General features: G+C 58.8%; 1 protein-coding gene across 1 annotated transcript in view; it reads left to right on the plus strand.

Moving 5' to 3' along the window:
* Positions 1-14769, plus strand: part of LOC105088898 (tensin-3) — an 82486-nt gene that overhangs the window by 17211 nt on the left and 50506 nt on the right. The window contains 5 exon segments of the mRNA XM_064483989.1: positions 66-141; positions 7900-8059; positions 13156-13191; positions 14528-14546; positions 14685-14701. Coding sequence (XP_064340059.1) covers positions 66-141; positions 7900-8059; positions 13156-13191; positions 14528-14546; positions 14685-14701 — 308 coding nt within the window.

The raw sequence follows: 14769 nt of genomic DNA on the forward strand, positions 1-14769 counted from the left end.
CAGAATGCATTCTTCCCACTAAATCACGAACCCTGTGACAATGAACCTTTTTGTTTGTTCTGAAGCAACGTTGGCCCAGAAAACCAAGGCAGGGTCTGCATCTCCGTGGAGCCGGCCCAGCTCCTGAAGGGGGACGTCATGGTGAGTGGTCCCCTGCCCCGCTCTCCCACATCACACCCCAAAGGCCCCTGCCATCCCCCCACCCAGAGAAAACCCACAGGAAGGGTGAGAAGCAAGCCTTTCTCTTTAGGCAGTTGGTTGATTTTTTGAGTAAAGCTGTGCAGGTTTTTGTTTGCTTTTTTTTAAATTGAATATAGTTGATTCAGTGTTAGTTTCTGGTGTACAGCATAGCGATTCAGTTACACATACTTGTTCCTTTTCAGATTCTTTTTCATTATAATTTATTACAAGAAATTAAATATAGTTCCCTGTGCTGTACAGTAGGACCTTGTTGTTAATCTGTTTTATATCCAGTAATTTGTACTTGCAAATTCCAAGCTCCTAGTGTATCTCAACCCCCTTCCCCCTTTGGTGACCATAAGTTTGTTTTGTGTCTGTGAGTCTGTTCCTGCTTTTGCAGTGGAATACTATTCAGCCATGAAAAAGAAATAATACCTTTTGCAGCAAGATGGATGGACCTAGAGGTTCTATACTAAGTGAAGTTGGTCAGACAGAGAAAGACAGATACCCTATGATACACTTATATGTGGACTCTAAATAAAATGAGGCAAATGACCTTCTTTACAGAGTGAGTACAGCCTTTTTAACAAAGGGAGTAAACAAGGCTACTTGCAATTTGCACCCTTGAAGTTCAAGTCCTAACCCAGCCACTGCTCTTTCCGGGTTCCCACTTCTCGACTGTAATGCCCGTCTTTACGTGACCCAGGCCTCCCAGGTGTAGATGCAGATGGAAAGTGTTCATTCATCATTAGTAGTCTGCCCCCTGGCTCTGGGCCCCGGCTCTAGTCCTCCAGCCAGAAGGAGGCCAGAAGACCCAGAGAGGCCGAGAGAGAATGGCGAGGCTGCTGTTGTGATGGGCACCCAGCCGCTGGCTCCAGGCCTCGCCTCCAGCCCATGGCCTGGGGGAGAGCCTGCTGCCAGCATCTCCAGGCTGGGGGCTCGCTGGGGTCTATGGTGGGTCTGTGGACCCACAAAGGGCCCAAGTCCCTTTGTGATGGCCCGAGGGAGGTGGCCAAAAGCCCGGGAAGTGGCAGGTGACTCCCACACCAGGTCGTGGGGTCCTCTCCCAGAAGGAGCTCCTGACTGTGGGCTGGAGGCTGCAGGTCCTCCCCCTGCCTGGGCCAAGGGCCCGTTGTCAGCCAAGGGCCTGTTGGGGGCCTCACTGGCCCTGCCTCTGTCCCTCCCTCTCCCCTTCCTTCCTTCCCATTAATTCATTTGTCCAGCAGCCCTTTCTGAATGTTGGTAGCTTTCTGAGTGTCTGCGTGGTGCCTTGGCACTGGGGGGGTGGGGGGACATCTTTGTCCTGGAGGAGCCTGGGGAGTGGTCATCTCCAGGAGGGGATCCGGAGAGCCCCGCAGAGATGGTCCTGCCAGACAAGGCTGGCGGGCCAGGGGCTCCAGGAGGACGTGCCCTCGGGCCGGGCGCAAGGTGCTGGGTGGGGTGTGAAAGGCGCAGTGCCGACCCTGAGGGTGCCACTGTGGGGGTTAGCTGTCCTGCGAGACTGAAGCTGGGTGGTTCAGGGCTTTTGCAGCTTGCTTCTGGGAAGCGTGGTGTTACCGAAGCTCTTTCCCGTGTCCTGACGATGCACTGAGCTACACCCGAGGGTCCCCGCCGCAGGACTGAGTTGGAGGCGCGGTGGTCAGGGGAGAAAGCCCTTGGTCTCCGACTGAAGGCACGCTCCAGCCACAGCGGATTTGGCCGGGACAGGCCTCGGCCCATGCCTGGGCTTCTGCAAGGTCTGCGGCTTAAAGGGATTGGGTGGCCTCGGATGGGTCACTGTCCAGACCCGAGCCCCCCTGCTGCATGGGAACCACATGGGGGTTCGTGAGGATGCGATGGGTCAGCGTAGCTGGCGGGGTGAAGGCCACTTGATGTGACCGTGGGCCTGCTGTGGCTTGGCCTGGGGGCCTCCACCTCGGGAGACCCCCAACCCCAGGAGGCCCCAACCCACCGGTCTTACCGCTGCCCAGCCCTGTGGTGAGCTGACGGGGTGCTCCGCCCGGGGCCCCGTCCACACCTGACAGTCCAGAGCCCACCCCCGGCTGGAGTCCCCGGGCAGGCCCACAGCCCACAAGCACCATGAGCCGCTGTTTTCCCCAGGGGACCAGCCGTGGTACTGCTTTAGGGACACATGTCCAGGCCCGTCTGCATCACAGCACAAGTCAAGGTGCAGGCACCCCGGCAGCTCGAGGGCTCGGGAGCCTCCTGGGGGAATGTTTCCAACATAAAGACATCTCCGTGGTTTTCTGTTCCTGGGAGAGCTGCTGGCAGGCAGATAGGGTCTCCCAGACCCTTCCCAGCAAACAGCCCCTCCGTAGGCCAGACCCTCCCACACCTCTGTGCTCTCCCAATGCAGAGAATTTTGGGAGTGCATTATGACTTGCTTTGTACTTCCTGTGTTTACTGTTCACTTTTGCACACTCTGCACTTATTTTTGCAGCATTATCAGATGGGAGGAGGAGGATGTGAGTTACAGCTGGAAAGGCGTACTTTTCCATCACACAGGGTGGGTTCCCCTTGTGCTGTTTGTAGAAAGGAGGTTTGGTTTACTGATCGAGGAGGCCTCCAGGTAGCTGTGACCTCCCATGTTGGTGTTCCCCGCGCTCCCAGGACAAAGTCCCGCTGCCTGGGGGCTCAGACAACCCGTGATCATCCTCTCCCCGTCCTGGAGGCCGGAGCCCAAGAGCAAGGTGTCGGCAGGGCTGGTGTCTCCTGCAGACACTGTCTCCTCCCTGAGTCCTCACGGGGTCTCCCTCTGCGTGTCTGTGTCATCTCTGCTTACAAGGACACCAGTCCCATGGGGTTGCCCCACCTCAATACGACCTCATTTTATGTTAATCACCTTTAGGACTTCAGTGTATGAATTTGGGGGGGACAGAATTCAGATCCTAATACTTGTGTCCATCAAGTAAACCTGCCCTAGTGAGATCAGCAGTGAAATTGGGCTCATTGTTCCCCCCTCCCCCCGCCTCGGGCTGTGACCTGACTGCTCGTTCATTCTTAGAGGACGAGAGGGTGAGTCACACGCAGCCCCCACTCCCACGAGTTTAGATTCCAGCTGTAGAGTGGGACGAGCCGGCGGATCCTCGTGCGTGCTCACCTGTGCACAGAGACACACGGGAGGGTCGCGCTGGGACGGTCACGGCGGGAGTGGTGATCCCAGCCTGGGGAGGAAGAGGCACTCGGGGACGGGCCCCGGGTGTCAGCGCAGCCACACTCAGAGCACAGTCCATTGGCTCCTTGCTCGAAACCCCAGGGCTGTTGGCTCCACCTGAAGACAGCCCGAGAAACCGCACGGGAAGGGCAGGTGCCCGGAATGTCCCTCGCGGTGGCAGAGTGTCCTGGGGGCAGCCTGAGCTGCCCTCCTGCACGTCTCCTCCCAGCCTCTCCCAGCTCAGGTGAACTTTGGTTTGCCTGGTCCTGCATTCTGGCCAGTTAGCGCCTGGCGTCCTCTTCTGTGGACCCAGCAAACGGCCCTCGAGTGGAGGAAGCTGCGTCGGGGGAGGGGACGCTTCAGGGCCTTTTCTGTGTAAAGGTTCAAATACACAGGCGTTTTCATCTCTCAGCGAGAACCTGGCAGAGGCCGGGACTTGGACGGACTCCTAGCTGCAGGGAATGAGTGTCTGAGTTCCCACCGCAGGGGCTGAGGGCTCAGCCAGGATGTCTGTCTGGTGTGTGCTGGGCTCTGGATGGCAGGAGGGGCTCCCCGGGCCGGCTGGCGGCCCCGGCCACCGTTCTGAGATGACATCGTCCTCGGATTTTTCCCTCCTGGAGTTTGGTGAATGCATCCTTGTCACAGGTGCCGTCTCCTCCCCGCATCCTCATGGGGTCTGTGGGCTCATCTCGTCTGCTTACAGGGCCGCCCACTTCCCACCCCTGGGATTCTGTGTCGAGACCGGTTAACACGGGTCTCGGGGGTCGAGTTCCGAGAGGTAAGGCCGCGTCCGCTCTGGTGGGTTGGGAACCCTGTGTGGGAAGGTGGAGGGCTCTGTCCTTCCTCCCTTCCCCTGGGGGGCTGGCAGGAGGGCTGTCCCTCCCTCCCTCTGCACACCCCCACCCCACCTCCCCGTCTTTGCACTGTGCTCCCCCGAGGGCCAGATTTTCGAGGCCACCCCCTCGGGCGCTCAGCAGACTCGCTGCCATTGGGGTCTGCCGGCATGTCAGTATGTAACCTCGCTGAGGAATCCGCGTGGGCGCGGCCGCCGGGAGCCTGGCCGAGGTCCAGGCCCTGAGGGCTGGTAAACACTTTCTCAGCCACATGCCTTGTCTTGCTGTCTCTGCTGGTGCCCCATGGCCACTGAATCCTGCCGCCTTGGTGGCAGCCCCAACCCGGCCCCAGCAACCAGCCTGTGTAGCTCCTGCTTCCTACTCAGGGCACTTGGGTGACGTCCGGGCGGAGGACGCGCCCGGGGTCCCCGGACTAGCTCTTGCGGGGGCTGTTGTCGGAGGCGGTCGTGTGTCTGTCTGTGTATCGCCCTGCGAGTATGCGCTGTCAGGCGTCTTTCTCCCCCGCTGGGCCGCGGGGCCCTGCCACCCTCTGACATCACTGTGGCCTCCATCTGAGTGAAAGCACACTGGCCCTGGCTAACGCAGTCACTCTGATTCACCAGGGCAGCTGACAGGCTTGTGAAACCTTAGGGTGTGTGGCTGTGGCTGTGTCTTTGAGGACACACGTTCCTTGGGGCCGTCTAGATGGCCACCAGGGCCACCAGCAAAGTGGGTGGAAACAGGTGACCCTCTTCCTGGAGGGGGCACATGGCAGCTTTGATGACTGAGGGAGGATGGAACTGAAGAGGGGCCTCCACTGACCAGGCTGGGACCCCAGAGGGCCGACCTCTGACCCTGAGGCAGGTGCTCCGGGGAACCCGTCCTCTGGTTTGGAATTTCTAGAACGCATCAACCCTTGGCCTTCAGATTTTAGAATATTTGCATTTGAAACAATTCCAAGAGCTGGGTCTCAATTTTGCACGCAGGGAAAATACCCCTTGGTCCAAGGTGCTTTACCTCCTGTAGGTGGAAAGTGTGAAATAAAAACACACCAGTGCCACCTCAGGATTAAGCAGGTCTGGTAGTATATCAGTCATTTAAATTTTTTTTTAATTTTTTAAATTAAAAAAATTAAAATGTGTCAGTCTTTAGGCTCCAGATTGTTGGAGAATGTTTCTCTCAGGGCCGTTGGTAACAAATGCATAAAACCCAGCAGATACAGCGAATGTTTGGATTCACATACTGTGTTCCTACATGGTGCTGATTTGATCCTTGTCACAAATTCACAAGGCCGTCATTTTAATACAGAGAAAGTCGTGTCGTCAGAGGAAGTAAGGGTGTTCCCCGAGCCTCAGGCCCACCCCGCCCACACCATGTGTCTCCACTGTGGGCTTTGGAGGATGGCCTGTGACAGCCGATGGCCTTTGGTGCCCCACTCACTGTTTCAGTTTTTCCCTCTGTTTTCCCACTGTTTCACTGTTTTCCCCTTGTGCAAAGTTGAGCACTGGCTCTTGTGAGTGTCCTTTCAAATGCAGATAGTCTAAAATCTGAAGGCCAAGGATTGCTGTGTCCTAGAGACTCGCTGGGGAGACCTAGGTAAATAAAACTGCTAATGTAGATGGATGAGGGGTAAATTGCAGACCTCGGTGGCTCGAATCTTTATGCAACGTCACCAACACTTGATATCTTCAGCAGTTCTCCCATGGCATGTAGACAGGTGATTCTGGTCTCTTGTCACCAACGCCACGGAGGTTGGCCGTCGTGGATGGTGATCAGTCCGGCTCTGCAGAGGCCCCCAGGCAGGGCTTCTGTAGGATGGGTCCATCCCTTCTCCTGTCAGAGCCGCCCAGACCCCGAATGAGGGAGATGCCCATGGTCTTCTGTGCCTTCGGGAGACAGCCGGGGTCATTCCTGAGGTGCCCAGGAGCAGGACAGGTGGGGGGTCCACCCTAAGCAGCGGGGAGGGAGGTCCATCCACCATGAAACAGTGGGAGGGCTTCGGGGGGGCTCAGGTCTCAGGAGGGGGCTGTTCTTGGGAGGCTCCCCCTCCCTCCCCCTGAGCCCTTCTTGTCCCTGGAAAAACTAGGTGTCTTCAGACACTGAAGTCTCGCTGGGCCCAGGGAGGTGCCCGGCCCCGGGTTCCCCAGTCTCCACCTGCCCATGGGCACTGGCCCGCTGCTGGCGGTCCGGGGTGCCATCTGCGGGCTGGCCTGGCCTAGGGCCGCCTGCTTAGGGGAGATCAGTGCCTGGAGGCCGTGTTTTGGGCAACTGGGCCACACCTCAGTGTTTATAAAGACTTGAGCACCCAGACTGGGGCATCTCTGAACCCCTCTTTCCTTTTGTCCAGCTCATCCCCTCTCGTGCCCTAACTTCCAAGGCACCACGGGGAGAGGGCAGGTGGGTCACATCAGCCCATGGACACAGGCTCGTGGGGGACCACTGTCCTGTGGGGTCTCCCCTGCGGCACTGGGGTGGGGGCCTCGGCCGAGCAGTCAGTGCAGGACGTGGGCCCCAGTGCAGTGAGGGGCAGGCAGCACATTCTGGAAGGAATCTGAGAAGTCAGCCTCTGATCCGACCCTGCTAAGGGGCCGGAGGACTTGTGACCGGCAAGCCATCTGCTGTTGGCAAGCAAGTTGAAGTTTTCAAGTTTCTGCAGAATTCTTGTTGGCTGGTTCCAGATGGCTGGGCAGGGCCCTGAAGCCTCCAGGTGCCCCTTCTGCTGGGCACGTGGGGTGAAGGGAGTGCCCCCTCCATTCTGTGCATCTGAGAGCAGAATCCAGGCTGATTCTGGCCACAGACCCCTGGGGGCCCTGGAGAGGAGCCCCCGCCCTGCTGTGGGAGGGAAGAGGGGTCCCCTCTCTGCAGCACGCCGCCCCTCTGTGGCCTTCCAGCCCTCCCTGTGGCCAGCGCTGCCCAGGTTGGGGTGGGAAGTGATGCTCAGGGCCCCTCCCCTGCCTGTCCTCCCCTGGTGGTACCAGGTGCCTAGAGGGGTGCCTCCACCCTGTGCGTCAGTGCGGTCACCCCGGAAGCCTGAGCTGCACCCCGGGACCCTGGGCCGCCACAAATAGCCCAAGGTCAAATCACATCCCTGGTGCTTCTGGAGGCTGGTCTCAAATGACCACTCAGGACGCCTGGACAGCCTGGCACTGGAATTTAAGAGCCAGGCCTCTCTCCCCTCCCCTCCACCCCGCGTCTCCATCTCTGTGTGAATTACAACCTGCAGAGAAGCATCGAGCACGTTACAGGAGGTCCTGACCAGCATCTTCTTCCCCGAGGACAGGGAGGCTTTAGGTTAAGCACGGAGAGTTCAGGTCAAACTAGGAAAAAGAGGCCACAGAATTTCGTTCTGTGGATGTCTCTCAGAGTTAGAGGTGCAGTGCACCCAAGTTCACAGGGCTGCTGGCTTCCTGCCCTGCTGGGACAGCTCGGCGTCCTTCAGAGGGACCCACACCTGGGGCAGTGATGCCAGCAGCCCGACTCGGGGGCGGGTCGCTCCCTGGGCCCTCCTGCAGTGCTCCGCCTGTGCGCCCCTTGAGTGTCACCTGTGGTCTAGTGTCACCCATGGTCCAGTGTCTGTGGTCCAGTGTCATTCGTGGTCCTAGTGCTGTCTGTGATCTGGCTGTTGTCCGTGGTCCCGGTGTCGTCCATGGTCTGGTGTTATCCATGGTCAAGTCTCGTCCATGGTCCATTGTCATCCGTGGTCCAGTGTCCACAGCGTGCCCTTGTTTCCAGGTGAAGTGCTACCACAAGAGATACCGCTTGGCCACCGGCGACGTCGTCTTCCACCTGCAGTTCCACATGGGCACCATCCAGGGCTACGGCCTCGTGTTTGGAAAGGAGGACCTGGACAATGCCTGCAAAGGTGAGGCCCCCCCACCAGGTGTGTGCAGACGTCCCCTGCCGCCACCTTGTGCCTCCCTCCCCACCTCTGTAAATTAGCCCATTGTTAAGTTATCCAGTCCCACAAAAGACTGATTGATCCAGCAAGGAAAAAACTCTTGCACAGTGAAGTTACCAGCACCTTCTCGGCCGTGAGCGCACTGCTGCGCATGTGGGGGTGGTGCTGCCCAGGCTGGCCTGTGAGGTCAGAGTCAGGCCCACCGTGAGTCCGCATGCACAGCAGCGCCTGGGCGCGGGGGTTGTTCGCGCATCTGGCTGTTGTGACTGCTGCCGCGGGATGCTCTGCGCACGGGTTGACCCCACGCTGTCCCCCGCCACTGCTGGTCTTCCCTCCCACGTTGTGAACTTTCCACCTCTTGTCCCGTCGTCCTCATGAGGTTGCGCTTTCTAGGTGCCTTCTCTGTGCTTTCGGGCCCCGCCCTGGGGATCGCTCGCCACTTGCCGCAGGCCTCCCGTCTGCAGGGTCGTGCGGGAGAACCTCCAGGTCTGCTCTGGGTTAGCTGCGGAGGCCTGGGCACAGAATCCCCCCGTGCAGCATTGGGAGGCCGGAGGCCCTTCGGAGCACGGCGCCCAGAGCCCCCCGTTGGCCACACAGACCCCACCGTTGCAGGGGAGCTCAGCTGTCACCGCCCGCCCGCGTGGGCTGCATGGTCAGGCCCCGCCACTGGGACCCGGGGACAGGGCAGCGTTCCCAGCGCGAGTGCCCGGAGGCCGTCTGCAGCGGCACCGCCGAGACCTGAGGCCCGCTGGCGCCCCTGCCACAGACTCCTGGAGGCCATCCCAGCACGTGTGTGACGCCCCCGCCGCAGGAGGAAAGCGCGCCCCGAGCCCCAGGCAGTGGGAGATGAGCTGCAAGGCGGACAGGCTCCCTCTGACACAGCTGGAAGTGGAGAGAAGAGACCAGCCTGCCGCGATTTCGTCCCTTCCTCATCATGGGTGCCTTAGCTGGTGTTTTCCGCACGGCTGTCAGCCTTGGGATGGAAGGGTCAGCTTTGAGGACTCCGTCTTGCAGGAGGTGGGGGACCCCACCCGCTCTGGCACCCCAGTCCTCAAACCTGATCGTTCAGAGTTCCGTTTCTAATCTCGTTTCTTTTTCTTTTTGTTTTTTGGGAGGCAGAAGTAATTAGGGGTCTTTTTTTAACGGAGGTGCTGGGGATTGAACCCAGGACCTCGTGCACGCTAAGCACACGCTCCACCGCTGAGCTAGCCCCTCCCCCATCTCGTTTTTTCCTACGTGAGCTCTTTGGAGGAAAATGGATGTGGTCAGTCCAACCCTCCTTTACTCGCAGTGGCACTGTTATTTGTGAAGTGGGCCAGTTCCCTGGAGGGGAGGCGGGCTGCTCAGTCTCCTCCACCCAACACCAGGCGGAGTGGACCCTGCCCAAGAATTGCAGTGTGTCCCACAGCAAAAGACACTTTCTCCACTGTGCAAATGTGCCGCATGCCGGGATGGCCGTTCCAGGGGCGGGGGGCGGGCCGTGCTGACATGCTGGCTGTGCCCCATGGCCCTGACAGGTGCCAACGTCTGTGAAGTTCCGGCGTGTTCTGGCATCAGAGGGGGCTCTGCTGTTTGCTCAGTGTGTTCTGTGCATTTAAAGACTTGGAGCACCTGGTCAGCCGCTGGCCGGAGCCCCCTCAGCTGCACAGACCACAGCCCCAGCAGGTGCCGGGGCAGGGCATGCCCTGGCTCATGTGCTGAAGAACCAAGTGAGGCTAGAACTGCATCGGGTCAAGCGATGGGCTGGCTCTGGCTCCTCCGGTCAGCCTCTCCACTCGGGGAGGGACACGCTGGAGGGAAGCCCTTGCCTCGCCTCCTCCTCTGCCTCCAGGGTTCAGATTGCACTCCACCTGATTGCAGGGAGCCCCACCCTCCTGTTTATGTTGCCCTGGCTTTTTTTGGTGGAACCAAAGTCCGTCACTTAGTGGATCTTCCTCCTTCTGCCCAGACTAGAGAGGGAGGCAAGGTCCCTGGGAGGGAGGGGGACACGCCCCCGCCCCGGGGATGCTGTGTTCTGGGCTGGAAGGCTTTCCTTCGTGGAAGAGAGGGGTGAGCTGTTGTGGGCTGAATGGGCTGCCAGGCTGGTTGGAAGGAAGGTAAGCAGGGAGCCTGTGTGCATGTGTATGCGTGTGTGTGTGTGTGTGCATGCGCCCACACACTTCTGCTAGGCTGTGTCCTTGAGACCAGAGGGGCAGGACGGCGCCCCGGGACGGCAGAGGGCATCTGATGACATGCAGTGAGCTGAGGGCAGTTTTCACCTGGCAGCGGGGAGGTCAGGCGGCCTCGGGGAAGACAGTTTGCAGGTCAGGGGCATCGGGACTGCTTCTGCCCTTGGAGGTCAGTGATGGCCAGAAGCCTGTGGCTGCTCCGTGGCTGGCTGGCCAGCTGGCTGCTGAGTCAGCCCCGGGCACCCCCATGTCCCCGGCCGGCCATGGCTCGGTGTGTTTGCTCAGTTAGGAGTGCTGTTGACAGGAGACCCGAGCTTGGGCGTTGGGTGGGCAGGACAGGCGCCCATGGGAGCGGCCCTGCCAGCGTTCTGTTTGTGTGGGCTGTCCGGGCGTGGTCACTGGCATGGGGACACACCTTCCCCAGCCCTGCCGTGAACCCCAGCGGCCCTCCAGCCCGTGTCCTCAGCCAGGGTGCCAGGAATCTGTGATGCTGGTGGCGCCGACCCCCCTTTCTGGCTGGAAAACCCCACTCTCGCCCTAGTTTTTCTAGTCTGGGTTTCTCAAGGCACTTCCAGCCTGCTTTGTTTTTAGGAAACTTTTACAAGGGAGGGAGCACTTTCCATCCACCCCCTGGCAGGCCAGGGGTCTCAGGGTGTGAGCTGGCCAGTCAGGAGCAGTGAGTGGTTTCTGGAACTTGGCCCTAGCAGAGGAAGGGAGTCGAGGTGTCTGGAGGTTCCTGGCCATCCAGCACCATGTTTGGCCTCTAATTTCGAGGAGCAGGCACTTTGCATCTCTCCCAGTCTCTGCTGCTGTAACAGGACTAAAGATCGTAGGCTCAAAGGCCCTGGCATGGCCATCACTTCAGAGGTCTCGATTTTCTTGGGAATAGAAACTGATTCAGTCCACGTGCAGGGGAGTCTGTAATTAGCACAGAGGCAGATTCCTGCTGCAAGAAAAATAAAAGCAAACCTCGTTTCCCAAGAGGTTACAAACACCACACTTGCAAATGTCCAAGTGGAAGAAATGAGAGAGAGATCTCAGTGTGAGTGACTTGGTGAGATGACGGGTCTCCCCTAAGAGGGACACCGGCCAAGCCCAGGCGTTTCCCGTGGTTGCGAGGCAAGCCCCTCGGCCCCCGAGGGAGGAGGCATCTCGGGACACTTCCAAAGCCACCTGCAGTTCCACACCTGGTCAGAGGGCGTGCAGGGCCACTCACCCCCTGGAACAGCCTCCTCTCTGGGCCCACACCCCTTCCAGCTGCCCGGTCGGTGATACCCCATCCACGCCTCAGAGGCCGGGACCCCTCGGTGCATGAGACTGCGGGCACTGAGATGCCTGCCTGCTTCTGGGCACCTTGCAGGGCTGGACCAGTGCCACTGGGCCTGTTCTCAGAACTGAAAGGTGGGCAGTTTGTCGCTGGTCCTGCAGCTGGTCACTGAAAGCAGCAAGCCTGGGAGAAACGGTCTCTGACCCCTAGGCTGAGGGTTCCCAGGTGCACTGAGGGGGCGAAGGCGTGGCTGACACCCTCCCCCTGAGCCCTGTGGGCCGGGGCATGGCCCCATGATCCCCCGGGTCCAGCAGGGGCCAGTGAGTGTTGAAGCTGCAGGCAGTGCAAAGGCCCGGGGTTCGCTCAGGGTCATCGGTCCCTGAAGAAGCAGAGACGGCAGACTATGGGGCTCAAACGGTGTCCCAGCTGGTGAGAGCTGGAGGGGGCTGTCTGGGGCCAGAGGGCCACCCTGTGCAGATGTGCAGGACAGTTGACACCTGGCAGTTTGGGTCACTAGAGACAATCAGTGACATAGAGAACTTTCCGAGAGGGTTTAAAGATTCCATTTTTTCTTTACATTTCCATGAAAAAGCAATTCCTCACCATAATCCGTCCCAGCTAACGAGGCTGAGTTAAGAACAGTCATTGCCTGGGCACCATGAGGCATTTTCGTTCCTGGGCTCTGGGCCAGCGGGAGCACAGGCAGGAACCGGTCACAAGTGCAGGTGTGGGGACACACAGGAAGGGGGTCACACAGTGCCCACCCCTGCTATTCCCTTTGCCTTGGCCTCTCCAAATCACCACGGCCACCCCAGGACAGCCCTCGTCACACACCCCGTCACCAGGCAACTGCTCTGCCAGTTAGGAGAGTGAAGCACAGAGAGGTTGAGTAACTCACCCAAGGCCACACAGCTGTGAGGAGTTTTAATCGGGACTCACGCCTGGGTGGGACTCTGCCAGAAAGTCTAGAAGGGGACAGAAGATGTGCCCATAAATCACATTGAAGAGAAAGTTAAAACTAGCTCTGTTCCACAAGGTGGGCACAAAGGGACCACAAAGCTGCCCCGAGGAAGAGAGGCATGCACTGTCTCAGAGTCCAGGAAGAGGAGGCAGGAAGGCCCTGGGAGGGAGGGGGAGGGTGGAGGGATGGTGGGGAGGGGGACATGGCAGGGTGGGCCATTGGCACGGTGAGTTTCATTTCTGTCTTGAAGTCATCATCCTTTTTAAAGTCGAGGCATGGTTCAAAAACAGCAAAGTTCACTCTGTTTACCGTGCACTTCCAGGAGTTCAGCGTCCTCTCCTGAAACCCCCGCTACAACTAAGATACAGAATGCTTCTGTCGCCCACACAGTCCCCGATGCCCGTCTGCCGCCTCCCCTCCCGCCTTCCCGGCACCCATCTCTGCCCACGGTTGGAGCCCGCAGTAGAAGCCTTTGGAATGTGGGTGCTTCCACTCAGTGCTCTGGGGGCAGGTGCAGGTGGTGGTGTCATCTGTGTCCTCATCTCGCACTCTTTCCCTGGGAGGACCCTCCGCGGGGCTGGTGTCCGATATGGGCATGTCTTGCTGCTGCCTGGGTTTAGCCGGGTGGCCCCGGGCCATGAGTTATTTCAGGGGCGAGCGGGAGGCGGTGTTGTAGGACCAGAAGTGAGCACAGTGGTCAGCAGTCTGTGTCCAGAGAAACAGCCCGGCTGTGGTGAGTCAGGGCGGGCCGGGAGCCTTCCCGTTACCAGGCCCCCACACCAGTCGCAGTGGGCGCGGTGTGCGGGAACCCGGGAGCAGGCCGTTCATGGTCAAGACAGAAACACACAGCCCGCCCCGGACTCCCAGCAGGCGGACAGTCCTGCCACCATCTCCCAGCAGCCTCACCGCCCAGACCGCTGTCCCTGGGCCGTGCACCATCTCAGGATTTAGGGAGGAAAACACAGCGTGCTTAAGTGGTTTCTGAGGAGTGTGTGTGTGAGAGAGAGAGCTGCAAAGAAAACATTCAGGCAAATTCCTTTCCAAAATTAAACTGTTAATTTCACACTGAAGTAGTTGGTCAGGTTTAGAATTCCAGCGTCTTCAAAAAGGAAAGCGTGGACGGCGGAGGGGGTGGAGGCAGGCTTGAATTCCAGGTGATCTATTCAGGAGACTTTATTCTAGGGAATACTCTGTTTTCTCCTCTGAGAAATGGGTTTGTGGGTGCCTGCTTCATGAGAGGGCTTCAGGAGTTGGGTGAGGCCATCCCGGGAGCAGAGCGATCCTAGCACATCCTTCAGCAGAGCCTGGCTCCAGGACGTTGGCCACATCGCAGGAGTGGGTGTTCCCCACAGTCCCTCTTCCTCTGATGATGGGAGTGATTCCTGCTGCCTCACCTGGATGCACCCCTTCCTGCAGTCCTGCTCCCCTTTTCTGCCTCCGCTGACCCACCAGAGGCCAGGAAGCATCCCTGCCCCCCTCCACCTGGCCCTCCTTTCCCGGATCCCAGGCTGGTCCGCTCGCACACAGTCAGGACTCTGCTGAATATTCCGCGTCCGCCTCCTTTCCCAGCTAACTAGCAGCCGTGACCAGTGCCAGGTAAACCTTTCTGGAGAGGATTTTTCTGTTTTCCTCCATTGAAGAATTGCAGGGAGGCTGTGGTGAGCGCTTTTGAAATGAAAAGTTGCTTTTTAAGCGAACCTGTCACAAAAGTACAACATAAGCTTCTTAGACTCGATACGTAGAAGAGAGGATGGTTACAGGGAGCTTAATGAACCCCTCAGGTTTTGCATCCATTTTTTTGTGGGAAGTGGGGCCTGAGCAGCTGAACGTATTCCAGGTCAGTTCTGCACCTTTTTAGTGGCTGAGTGGCTGGTGCATGCAAGGAGGTGGAGCTGAGATGCAACCCTTCACACACCTGTGGGCTCACAGCCGTGAGCACACCTATGAGCACACCTGTGGGCACACACCTGTGAGCACACACCAATGAGCACACCCGTGATCACACCTGTGAGCACACCCCTGTGAGCACACCTGTGGGTGCACACCCGTGGGTGCACACCTGTGAGCACAGGTGCACATTTATCAGTCTGTGTTCAGCTAGAATGAGGATTTTTTTTTTCATTTTCGTTGTTTTGTTTTTCCTGTCTTCCCCATTGTCTTTGCTTAGTTTTGCCGTATTTTCTGGGTGTCCCTCTCCCTCCTGGTGAGATCGCCCCCTTTCAGCAGTCACGGGGTGGGGGGTGGGAGTCTGTCCTGCAGCCCCTCCTGGGGCAGGACCGTCCACTGGTTCTTTTCCAGACAAGAACCT

Source organism: Camelus dromedarius, unplaced genomic scaffold (genome assembly GCF_036321535.1).
Source record: "Camelus dromedarius isolate mCamDro1 unplaced genomic scaffold, mCamDro1.pat HAP1_SCAFFOLD_198, whole genome shotgun sequence".
Taxonomy (NCBI): domain Eukaryota; kingdom Metazoa; phylum Chordata; class Mammalia; order Artiodactyla; family Camelidae; genus Camelus; species Camelus dromedarius.